Consider the following 12,706-nt stretch of genomic DNA (forward strand, 5'->3'; position numbering starts at 1 on the left):
TCTACCCAGAGTCACTGCTGCGGCCGTCGCCATTTTAGCGTTTTGTCAGAAGCGTCTGCGCCGCGAGGAAGAGCCCCTGCTGGTTTCCGTGCGGGTGAGAGACTCCGAGCCCCTCCGTTGCCTCTCTTTTCTCTCTTAAATTTCTTATCTCACTCCTTTGGGCTTCAGGGGTATCCTAGTGGGGTCACGGCCTCCGCACCCGTCTCTGAGAGCCGACCTCGGTGCTGGGCATTGCGCGGTAAGCCTGAAGCAGCCCTTCCCCCACGACCTCCCCCGAGAATACCTTCCTTTATCCCCACATTGCCCTCTACCCGACTTGGCTCGGTTTCCTGCTCTGAGGTTTCCATAGAGATTACCGCGCTCCTTTAGACTTAGAAAAATTGAAACCTGTTTCGAGAATTTCTTAGGCTGTGAGACATTGTTGTCTGACTGATGAGTCTGAAGCCCCTTTCTCTGGCCACGCATCTCCCCATCCCGCAGGAGCTCGTAGGACAGCACCCCGACAGAGGCGTTCCCCACTCCTGCACTTCCTGTAGTCTTCTCATGCCTTGCTCTCCGGCTCAGGTCTCCCGTTCACTGCTTCCCAAGGAAACCCTAAAATGAAGCTATTATAAGGCCCACTTTTCCGGAAATGGTGGCTACTTACTCCGTTGCGGGAGGAAGAGCTGATTCACAATTTCAGTAGTCAGTCCAGGCAGCTTGCAGTTAGACCTTTCGTTTTCTGACCTCCCAGTGGATAGAAAAGCCCAGTATCCCCAGCGCTGCATGTATGCTCTCACTTTCATTTCCATTTTCGTTAGAAGCTATCCAACTCTTATCAAACCCTTTGTCTACTAAGGAGCTTTCTGTTACAGACATTTTCTCATCATTCTAGGGTTCTACACCCGGTATTGTGGCAGGCCTCCTTATTTCCACTTTTCCTTTGATTGTTGTGTGGAGGTGGGAGTGTGAGAGAGGAGAACTGGAAATATTTGCTAGAGTGAAAGGAGGTGGCCGGGGGTTTTTTGTTTGTTTGTTTTTGTTTTTACTGATGTGAGCCTAAGGTCTTTTGTTAGAAATTTTGTTTCTTCTCACACAGGCTGTGTCGAGATGGTGAAGCTGTTTATCGGTAACCTGCCCCGGGAGGCCACAGAGCAGGAGATCCGCTCACTCTTCGAGCAGTATGGGAAGGTGCTGGAATGTGACATCATTAAGAACTACGGCTTTGTGCACATAGAGGACAAGACGGCGGCCGAGGATGCCATACGCAACCTGCACCACTACAAGCTGCATGGGGTGAACATCAATGTGGAAGCCAGCAAGAATAAGAGCAAAACCTCCACCAAGTTGCATGTGGGCAACATCAGTCCCACCTGTACCAACAAAGAGCTTCGGGCCAAGTTTGAGGAGTATGGTCCAGTCATCGAATGTGACATCGTGAAAGATTATGCCTTCGTGCACATGGAGCGGGCAGAGGATGCAGTGGAGGCCATCAGGGGCCTTGACAACACAGAGTTTCAAGGTGAACCACCCTCTTTGGGAAGAGGGCTGAACACAGCCTGTGTGCAGAAAATAGGTTGGATAAGTAAGGGGAGGGGTTTGGGGGTACAAATAGAGCTGTTGGCTGGCTGACGGTGAATCATTGTGGGTGATATACTTAAAATGGAGAATGCATGGGAATTAGAGGCTTTAACTTAGACCAGTCCCTTTGGGAAAACACCCGTGGCTTTAGTTTGGAACTCTTAAGGCTTTTATGTCTATTAGTGCAGAAGTCTTTTCCTTTGATTTTCCCACTTATCTTTTTTTCCTTCCCTTTTTCTTGATAGTAGAGCACATTTTAGTGGTTCACTCTGAATTTATTGCCTCAGCCCAGTATCAGCATTATGCCTTATTTTACATATGAAGAACCTGACAAACCCAAAAGCGTCTTAACACTTTTGGGGAGCAGAATCCCTGGTAAGCTCCCCCACCTCATCCCAACTCCTAACTTCCCAGCAAAGGTAATTAGTTATTAAATAACTAGTGTTGAGATAACTAGTGTTTTTTAAAGGGCTATCGCTCTTGTTCCTTTTCAGTTATGCTTGTACCCAGAGGTTCTGTTTTGAGGATGAGGTCACTCCAGAATAAAAGTCTGATTTCAGGAGTTGCTGAGGAGGGGATATTGGGGTTTGGGGGCAATAATGGCAATGTCTTTTCACTGTTTGAGGGTGGACTCAACATCCTTGGTGAATAGAGCCCTTAGATGGGTGTTACCTTAGAGCCTTGACTAGATTGTTAGTGTACCTAGAGGGCAGTATGAGTGATGGTATGGATTGTTGCTTTATTTGGAAAGTTGTATCTTTTCTTAGTTTGAGTTCTGAGCTCCTGTGGCAAGAGTGGCAATCAGGAAGGGTGAGTGTGGTAACCATGGTGAGTTGCTAATTTTTCTTCCATCCCACCATCCCCTTGTGTCCCCTGTAGCAAAAAAAGAGCTTTTTCCCTTTGATTGTAACTACTTCCAAATTACGGGGTAGTCCTATAATTCCTTGCTACGTTTTTAAACTGTATTCCAACCTTTTTAGCCCAAACAAGGTAGTTACTGCTTCCTTTTCTGAGTACTCTCTTGTTCAGTCATTGCTCCTGTTTTGTGGGTTTATTTCCCTTAGATTGGACCTTTCTTAGAGCTGGAGGTCCAGTCATTCTCCCAACTTAACAGTGCACTGTGTCGTGGGTATTGCTGTGCATTATTAAAGAAAAGTGTCACTAGTCTCTCAGGTCTAGTTTGTTTTTCTTTTTTAATTGGTAAGTTGAGAATTAACTTGCTGCCAACAACTTAATTGGGAGCAAAGGCTGCTTTTGTGGAGGGTTTGTGGTATAATACCTAATTTTTGGACCCTCTTCTCCACTTCAATCCAGTCATAGAGTGGGTGGTAGCTTCTGATTGTAGCAGGTACATGTGTAAAGGGAGACCAGTGTGTCCTGACTCAGGACAACCTGTCCTTATGCATAACTCTTGAGTATGAACTGTAGGCTCTGTGGTGCTATTTCTGCTTATTTATATTTTCATTACTTAGTCATTCTCCTTAGTATTGTCTAGTAGAGTTCTATGTGTATATGGAGCAATGGAATTTATTAAGATGGTTTTTCAGTTTCTCAGTGTTGGGTGTATTCTCTTTTGTTTGCCCATTTTAAAGATCTCTATCGTAAATATTTTTAAAGGTTTAGTTTCTTTTCCTGGTTTTGGAATTGACGCATCCTTAGATCAGGGCATTAGTTAACGACCTTAATGTCATGAATGTGCTTGGTTAGTTCCTTGGTTGCACCTGTTTTCTCTGGTTTTGTTAGGTGCCAAGGTGGCCCCGAGGGCAAATACCAGAGGGACATAGGTGAGCACTTTAAAGCATTTCAGTACTTAATTGTGTATCTAAGCTTCTAACTTGCAGTCTATCTACACATAGATGTAATGTTTACAACAGGATTTTTTTGGGGGTAGTTTGATCCTTCCACCTCCCTTTTCCTTCTCTAGCTTCCCAGGACTTTAATTTTGCATGTGAAATTGTCTATTTACCGATTCTGTAATGTTGTATGAGTAGATGATCTATCTGTTGACTCTCCTCTGCTTGTAACCATTCACTTTATCATCTGCATGTTTTGGTACACTAGCCAATTGCATTGGAAGTTTTTCCTGGAATTTTGCTTACCAATAAATTGGTAGATCATATTAGGTCAAAGCTGTTCCTGCGAAAAGATTTAAACCTTAAGTTTCTTCAGAAAAGTGTCTTTTGTTAAGTTTTCAGAAGTAATATTTTTTTATTTCTAGAATATAAATTGTAATATTCAGCAAAAAGTAGTATTTAGTGTGTGTTCTTACCATCTTTCAGATCCCTAGTTTAAGGAGAAAAAGTACTTTAGTCTTGTTAATGAATTATTTGATCCTCTAATACTACTGGTTATTCTCCCCATTTTTCTCATCTCCCTCCCCTTTTTCTTCCATGTTTTTCATAATCTTTTTAAAAATTTAGGCATTTTGTGAATTGCCTGTCCTATTTCCTTAGACCCTATCAGGAAGTCCCTAAAGTTGTCAGATTGTGAAGAATCATTGTTAGAATGAATATCAGGACCAACAATTTAAAGGACTCTGTTAAAGGGGAAGGCAGTCCTTCAATGCATATGATTGTCCCTTTTCCCCCAATTCATGAGTGATTTTCCCACAAATCTTGAAACTTGCTTATCACATTCAGTCACGGATCAGGTCTGGGTTATATTCTCTATCAGTGGTAACTTTCAGGTCTTATTCTCTTTGATTTTTGGAGTGGGGAACTGGGGAACTGGCCTTTGTAGTGTCCTGCTTAATGAAATCAGTCTTGATGGTGAAGATTGGAAATGTGAGAATCTTGTGGAGCACTCATACAGTTTCTTTTGTCATTGGGCTATTGTTCAGGGTAGTTTCTGTCTAGTTACTTGGCAAAGGATGAGGTGCTTACTATTGGGCCCAAGCTTTAAACTAGTGTTAGAGCTGAAACATTTCTTCATCTTACTGATCTTTGTCTTTAAACAGGTCATTGTATTGAATTTATGTAGTGGACTTTTTTTTTTTTTTTTTTTTTTTTTTTTTTTTTTTTTGTAACTTAAAAAAAAAAATCTTTTGGCAAGGAATCCTGCATTAGTGTTGTCTAAGTAAAGCCATTGCTATGACCAGTGTCTGGGGTAGGGGCGGGGGCTATGACTAAGAGTGATAGCAACCCTTCTTGCGTCTGTTTCTTCAAGGCAAACGAATGCACGTGCAGTTGTCCACCAGCCGGCTTAGGACTGCGCCCGGGATGGGAGACCAGAGCGGCTGCTATCGGTGCGGGAAAGAGGGGCACTGGTCCAAAGAGTGTCCGATAGATCGTTCTGGCCGAGTGGCAGACTTTACCGAGCAATATAATGAGCAATATGGAGCAGTGCGTACACCTTACACCATGAGCTATGGGGATTCATTGTATTACAACAACGCGTACGGAGCGCTCGATGCCTACTACAAGCGCTGCCGTGCTGCCCGGTCCTATGAGGCAGTGGCAGCTGCAGCTGCCTCTGCCTATAATTACGCAGAGCAGACCCTGTCCCAGCTGCCACAAGTCCAGAACACAGCCATGGCCAGTCACCTCACCTCCACCTCTCTCGATCCCTACGATAGACACCTGTTGCCGACCTCAGGAGCTGCTGCTGCTACAGCTGCTGCTGCTGCAGCAGCCGCTGCTGCTGTTACTGCAGCTTCCACTTCATATTACGGGCGGGATCGGAGCCCCCTGCGTCGCGCTACAGCCCCAGTCCCCACTGTTGGAGAGGGCTACGGTTACGGGCATGAGAGTGAGTTGTCCCAAGCTTCGGCAGCCGCGCGGAATTCCTTGTACGACATGGCCCGGTATGAGCGGGAGCAGTATGCGGATCGGGCGCGGTATTCAGCTTTTTAAAGCTTGAGGTGAGAGCGGTGGGTGTCCCCTGTTCTGGTTTTGCCATCCCTCCTGCAGCCTACAGGCTCCAGTTAGGCTGCCCTGCTTGCTTGCTTTTGCGGGGTTAGGGTAAGGTTACTACTAGCATGGCAGAGACTAGGGGAAGTCCTTAATTACTTAACTTTTTGAAATATATAAACATCCTTAGCCCTCATGGCTACTTTTCCAGGGCTCCTAGTATTGGGAGTCAATCTGATGCTATTTGTGCCTGGAAAAATGAAGAATGGTGTGATGAATGTTGGATCACACCTATGTGCTGTAATTGAACTGAACCTGGGACCCATTTATTCAGAATGAGGTGTGCTGTTTCTCAGAGCCTTTGTTGAATTCCTAGGTGTGTGACATTATTAAGGTTTGTAAGTTTCCTGTTCTGCTTTGTGCTATGTGAAAGGTCTGCTATGACCTAGAGTAATATAAAATCCATAACTAGTTAACTAGTCATCACTGCTCAGGTCCCTGTTACTGTGAAGACTATCCAGGTGGCATCATCTTAATCTTGAAGCAGCGTTTTCTGACATTCCTGAACAGTTCACTCCCTATGAGCTTTATAGAAAAAACTTCTTTGATGGTAAGTTGGGCAGAGAGAAGAAAAGGTATCTTTTAGTTTATAAAGCTTTCAATAAGGAGTCTGAGGCATAGATTCAAATCCAACTTCTCCACTCAGCTCAGATTTATTCCCTGAATAGAGTGCCCACCCTATTGCTCTATCTTTGAATCTGTCCTATAAAAGAACCTGTTTTACTCTGTTCAATTTTTTTTTTAAACTGTCCCACAGAGTTCTGGTGGACATCCTTTCTGCTTCTTCAAGGGATATGGTGATATAAATATGAATGAACACCAGGGTTGGGAGCTTTGCCTTAAGCAAATTACTCCCTTCATCTTCCCACTAGTTATGGGCATTTAATACTCTTGAACCAGCTCTACCTTGAGTCCTCTGGCTTTTTCCTATACTATACATTTTGAGCCTCATGATCCATTTGGCTCTACTTGAGTATATTCTTTGTGATACTTGCCAGCTTTGGGCTCTAGGTGTTTTGAGATTGCTGTTGTATTAAATGATGATTCTCAGATACCCTTTGTTTTGGGGGAACCCCCAGTTCCCAGTGTGTCCCAGACATTACCATTGATCTGTAATTTTGTAGTGTCAGGGTGAGTGATATTCTGTCATCTTTTAGTTAAGGCAGAAGGTATGTGACTTGCCAGAGATTATTGGATAGAAAATCACTGATAGGGCTGGAAAAGAAACGTGAATGACTTGATATGTAGATTACATATGCCCTCTACTACATTCTTTAGTTTCTTCCCTAGGCAGAGTTGGATGCCCTCAGGTCTTAAAGATTGTTCAGTTGATGCTACTTTGACTAGACCTTGAATGATTTTTAACTTGGACCTTGGTACTAAACCCAGATTCAAACATACTTTTGACTTTTACCCCAGAGAGCTAATTGGAACCTTTTTTTTTTTTTTTTTTTCCTGCCCTCCAGTGACAATTTGGGACATGGAATTACCTTTTCTGAGGAATGCTGATGTTAACATCAAGAGAAATGAATTATGTTTGCCTACACTCATCAAAGAATATTTGCTGTTTAATTTAGAGAAGGACCTCAGTCTGGGATTGCTTGACCTTCCCAGTTTCTCTCTGGCCTTTAAGCTTATTTACTTTTAGAGATTATTGTGATACTGGGGATGGGTACAAGTAAACTTAAAAGGAGTGTCAAGTTACCAGACTTTGTAAAGATGTTCTTTGAAGTTTTAAGTAGGAAGCCCTTTTGAGCTTTGCTGTAAAGCCCCTGTATTGTGCTCTCTTGCAGGTGGGATGTGTGTGGGCTGAAATTCCGAGCTGCGGTTGTGCATGAGAATACACCCTTCGTGGTACCCCATCTCCGGGACGTTCTCGGCTCTGTACGTTCAGTCCCTCAGGAACCGTGGACCTTAATTTACCTTGCTAAATTCAGACCACCTCTTCCTTTCCTCTTCCCTGCCCATTTTCCTGTTCTTCCTGTTCTTCAATACTTCTGTAGTTTCCCATTTATGTTCTGTTCTCCCAGCAGGCCTCATTGCGTGCAGAAACTGTGGTGGGGGGTGTGCTGTCTCCCTGCCTCCTGCTTCCGGTGGGTGTTGGACTTGGGAATGACCTTGGTGAGAGTGTCACTGCTCCTGAGTCTTTTTGGCCCAAAGGCTTGTGGCGGGTAGACACATAGAGTTGGATCACTTTTTTTTTCCAGTGAAATAAATGGTTTTTCAACTTAGGGCATGTGTGCTTTGAGAGCGTTCTTGCTTGGGCTTGTGTCTGGGTTCTTTATTTGTCCCTGGAAGAGAAGGGGTGGGTATAAAGTTTGACATTTCAGCCCTGGGTGAACATCACTGCAGTTACTTTTTTTTATTGTAGGTAGGTCTTAAAGGTGCCAAAGGAAGAACCCAGGCAGGTAGCTTCATTCCAGTAAAGACTTCCTTCCACTAGTCCACCTTTGTCATGAAACCAACCACTTGTTCATGGTTTCAAGATAGCAGTCTTTCCTTGCTTGAGAAATAAATCCTCACCCACCTTTTAATAACCATTTCAACCACTTAGTCAATACATCTAGTTTGATTTATTTCCAAGATAGAATTCTAGGAAAAGGAAGTATTTGAGGGAATAGGAGATGAGCTTTCAGTTTTCGTGCCATATGGAGAAACAAAGTTGTGGCTCTGTCAGCATTCTGCTGCTACCCTAGGCCAGTAAGTAACACTTCTGATGCCTCTCACCATCTATTTTTATAGTTGTGCTAAAATCCAAAGAGTGCCCTGAATGGTCCCACTAGCACCTTGTTACTTGTACTTAACAGCCTTTCAAATGATTGGCACAGAAACAGAACCCAGCAGCGAGCTTTAGATTGTTTAATAATGAGCATGGGGGTGAGTGCAAAGAAGAACCACTGCCTCTTAGTTCCACGGTTCAACAGATGGTCTTCCAGACTGTGTTGTTTTTTTTTGTCTGTACCTTGGTTCCAGTTTTAACATACATAGTAGGCCTGGATGTAGGATATTTTCTAGAATCATTCACTCAACAAATAGTACCTACCATATGCCTTTTGGAAAGGTGGGTTGTGATGGGAGATCAGAAAAAGGATCTGGTCTTTAGTTGGGTGATTTCTCAGATTTTTCTGCTTAAGCTTGTACCATGCTGGTTCTAATTGGTAGTTGGCCAAAATGGAAATAATTGTAGGGATAAAACTTGTAACTACTAAATGTTTGCTCTGTGTGAAACCCCGTGATTGGTCTTTTATGTGTTACTCCATTTAATCCAGTAACCATTTTTCTGTCAATTAAAATATTTTATTTCTCTTATCCTCAAAACATAATTGCTAGTGATTAAGGTAGCAGTTCCAAGAAAACTATTGGTCGAGTTAAGGGGATTAGGGATGGGAAGAGTTACTATAGGAGAAGTGGTCAATAACAAGATTATGAGTAAAGTCTAAGTACTTTTGTCTTGCATTTGTCTTTGTTAATCTTTGGGTAGGTTGGTTTTCTTCCAGTGCCACTTTTTAGAGGGTGGTGCCCACTTTGATCCCTTTTACTCTGAAAAGATGGACCCATCACTCTTTGGTACAGCTATAGATAACACCCTTTGGTCTGATAAGTGGAGTTGGAAAGTTTAAAAAGATGGAGACTAACAGTATTCATTGAAGGAGTAATTTGATTCTCTGCAAGATACTGTTCTAGGTGCTGGGAATAGTTACGGAGCTTAAAGCCTAAGAGGGGGACAAAACACATATTGTCAAATAGAGCATTTTATTTATATGGGAATGGTGGGAGGCTTTTCTGAGGTGATGGCACATCGCAGTAGTCATGTATGGGAGTAATACATTTTTGTTTTATAAAACATGATGTCTGGTTACGAATTTGAAGGGAGTCATTCCTACTTTCTGCTTTGAGAGTATGATCTCCCTGTAACAGACCACCTAAGAGTACTTTTTCATGACTGCCAAAATCTGGGCTAGGCTGCTATATCGCTACTATGCTTTGTAGTTATTTACTTGTTGAAAGGCAAAACACTATTAAGAACAGTGGGAAAATTGTGAATTCTAAAACTATTTAAATTGGACTTAGTGATATTTCAACATAAAGTTTTTTTAAATTAGCGGTGTTTTAAGCTTCCAATCAAGTGTACTTCTGAGTTGAGGCCACATAATCTGGTATGTGTAATGGATAACATACTGCTGTCAGCTCAGGAGTTCTATGGTAGTTTCTCAAGAGTAATGCTTTCATATGTTGATTTTGTATAGGCTTCCATCGTTCGTTGTGTTCAGTAAAGTGTGTTTAACATCCACCTGAGAGATGGATTTGTAGTTCTTACAGTTCTTAAGTTGCCTACTGTGTGTCAGTACACATCTGGAGAATACAAAGATGAATAGGGAGGGCATGGTGCCTGTCCTTACCTTGCCTCTGTCTAGGCCTTGGGTGTGCAGATAATTGGTGTGTCACTGGAAGTCAGGTGGGGATGGAAATGGTCACACTACCTATAGTGTTGACATCTGTGCCCAAATCTGGCCAAGCTGATTCTGGATGGGTCACAGGACTTAAAACAGTTTCCAGGGTGATATTTGGGGTTTGATTGGTGTTAGACCTTAACTTTGACTTAAAAGAGTCTTCTAGGCATCAAAATTGGGGTTGACTTGGGTGAATGCCCAATTAAAGCAGGCTCCTTAGCCCAGAGCTACATCAGCACTAAACTACACTCTAGGGGTAGAATAGTGAGAGGTAGAGCATTGCGAGTTGTTTTGTTGTTTTGTTTTTATTTTTATTTTTTTAATGTTTTATTTTCGAGAGAGAGAATGCAAGCAGAGGAAGGGCAGAGAGAGGGAGACACAGAATCCAAAGCAGGCTCCAGGCTCTGAGTTGTCAGCGTGGAGCCCCATGCGGGGCTCAAACCCATGAACCATGAGATGACCTGAGCCAAAGTCAGACGCTTATCTGACCGAGCCATCCAGGTGCCTCATGTTTTGTTTTTTATTTTTTAAATATTTTAAGAGCAGGAGAGGGGCAGAGAGAATCCCAAGCAGGCTCCACACCATCAGCACAGAACCTGACACAGGGCTCAATCCCACGAACCTACAAGATCAAGACCTGAGCCAAAACGACAAGTTGAATGCTAATTGGCTGAGACACCCAGGCACCCCTAGCTTTGTGGTATTAAGTGCTGTTGCATACTACTGAAGTAAAGTTGGCTCAGTTCTGGTGTTTTCCATGTGGTTTCATGCTGAGGCAAAAAAAAAAAAGTCCCAGAATAATGAGAACGGAAGGTCTCAGGAGTACTTTTCTGCTCTGGGCTCAGAACTGTAGTCTAGGTTGAAGCAGGAGAAAGTAGAATTACATAAGGGAATGTCTCCAAGACATTTTAAGAGTTACTGTTTTAATATTTTAAGGACATTTTTGGTTCATTTGAAGAGTTCAGAGCTGAATTACTAAGTACATGGGAAATAAATGAAAAAAAGTGTTTTACAAAAGTTCGTAAGATATAATGGGGCTCAACCTAGTTCTGATCATGGTGGTGTATTTAGTGGAGTATTTAGTAAAATAATTGTCCTCTAAATTGGGAGAATGGGTAAGTGTAGATGGGTGAGTAGTGCGATGTGTAAGAGCAAAACTCATTCCATAATAGAAATTAACAATTTTTTTAAGTTTGTTTATTTTTGAAAGAAAGCACAAGGTGGGGAGGGGCAGAGAGAGAGGGAGACCCAGAATCTGTAGTATGCCCCAGGTTCTGAGCTGTCAGCACGGAGCCGAACATGGGACTTGAACTCAAAAACTGAGATCATGATCTGAGCTGGTAAGCTGCTTAATTGACTGAGCCACCCAGGTCCCCCTAAAATTTATTTTGAGAGAGAAAACGAGAGTGGAGGAAGGACGTAGAGCTAGAGGGAGAGAGAATCTCAAGTATGCTCTGCATTGTCAGCACAGAGCCTGATGTGGGGCTCTAACTCATGAACCGTGAGATGACCTGAGCCAAAGTTGGGCGCTTAGCCAACTGAGCCACCCAGGTGCTCCAACAGATAATTTTAAAAGTGGCAAATGGAGAATAATGACCATCTTATTGAGTCACATAAAGGTAAGAACAGCTAAAAAGTTGTTGCACCTGGGGAAGATGAAGTAAGATAAAAATAAAAGTTGTCATGCTAACAGCTCCTGAGATGATGGCTTAATGCTCCGTGAACCTTTCCAACTGACAGGAGCAGGGGCTTGTATTGTATTACTTTACTGACCGGTAAATAGCACCTCAGATACAAGGTAGGACTCCAATGAAGGACATGCTTAGCTAGTGGGAAGTAAACCTTAAAAGCTAAATTGAGCGTTTTATTACGGCTCCTGTTTTGTCTAACTTGTCAAGACCAGCGAGGGAAACCGTATTCTTTGTCCAGTATTCTTTGTCCACGAGGGCTGGTTCTTTCTCTAAGGGTTGAACCTGCTGGTTTCATTGAGTACCTTTATGCAACATATTGAATTATTCCTACATCATTATGCAACAAGGTACAGCCTCTCAATTTCACTGTGTAAGAAATGTTAAAATTCAATGTGAGGGTCGGGAGCTTCCTTAGTATAAAACTTCCAGTCTTGTCTATTTCATCCAGGCTATTGCAAGAGGAATGAAGATAGTTTTTACCCACTGGCTTGAACAGGAGTAGGACCTTTTGGTTTATTTATAGATTTCAAACGGATTGAAGAGCAGAGTTTGTAGTGAACAAAGGAGATTTTCCTGGAAAGCCAGAGATGCAGCCTGGGAGCTAAGATGCCAAAAAAAGTTTCCTGATGAGTTTCACCATGGTACCATCTATAAAATGTAGAAGGCCTGGCAAAGATAGGGAACCAACTTTTGAATATATACTTCAATTTAAAAAGAAGTGTGGGGCGCCTGGGTGGCTCGGTTGAGCGTGTGGCTCTTGATTTTGGCTGAGTTCATGATATCATGGCTGTGGGATCGAGCCCTGAGGTAGGCCTCCATACTGAGCATGGAGCCTGCTTGGGATTCTCTCTCCCTCTGACCGTCTCTCCTCCTTGCTCGTGTGTGCGTTCGCTGGCTCTTTCCATAATAAAAGTTATATGGAATGAAATTAATGTGAGGTTATAGGATTTTATATATATATATAGATAGATAGATACATCTATCTATACACATATTTTTAAGTTTACTTACTTTTGAGAGAGAGGGAAGGTCAGAGAGAGGGAGAGAGAGAATCTCAAAGCTCCATGCTGTCAGCATGGAGCCTGATGTGGGGCTT

The 12,706-nt window shown here is 42.8% G+C and overlaps 1 protein-coding gene across 2 annotated transcripts; it reads left to right on the forward strand.

Moving 5' to 3' along the window:
- The first annotated feature begins 12 nt into the window (after positions 1 to 12).
- On the forward strand, positions 13 to 7,699 carry LOC102961240 (RNA-binding protein 4). Of its 2 annotated transcripts, XM_042957355.1 has the most exons (4): positions 13 to 94; positions 1,079 to 1,501; positions 4,726 to 5,419; positions 7,262 to 7,699. In XM_042957355.1, exons 2-3 carry the CDS (start codon positions 1,090 to 1,092, stop codon positions 5,409 to 5,411), a joined length of 1,098 nt encoding a protein of 365 aa, XP_042813289.1. In that variant the 5' UTR covers positions 13 to 94; positions 1,079 to 1,089; the 3' UTR covers positions 5,412 to 5,419; positions 7,262 to 7,699. The 2 variants fall into 2 exon arrangements, with proteins under 2 accessions (XP_042813289.1, XP_007091898.2); XM_007091836.3 differs by lacking the exon at positions 4,726 to 5,419.
- The last annotated feature ends 5,007 nt before the right edge of the window (positions 7,700 to 12,706 follow it).

The sequence above is a fragment of the Panthera tigris genome, chromosome D1 (assembly GCF_018350195.1).
Source record: "Panthera tigris isolate Pti1 chromosome D1, P.tigris_Pti1_mat1.1, whole genome shotgun sequence".
Classification (NCBI taxonomy): domain Eukaryota; kingdom Metazoa; phylum Chordata; class Mammalia; order Carnivora; family Felidae; genus Panthera; species Panthera tigris.

Excerpts from the sequence above, each read along its gene's own strand:
- LOC102961240 (XM_042957355.1), top strand. The coding sequence starts at position 1,090 with ATGGTGAAGCTGTTTATCGGTAACCTGCCCCGGGAGGCCACAGAGCAG. Across the intron at positions 1,502-4,725 it reads TGACAACACAGAGTTTCAAG|GCAAACGAATGCACGTGCAG; the intron begins GTGAACCACCCT and ends TGTTTCTTCAAG.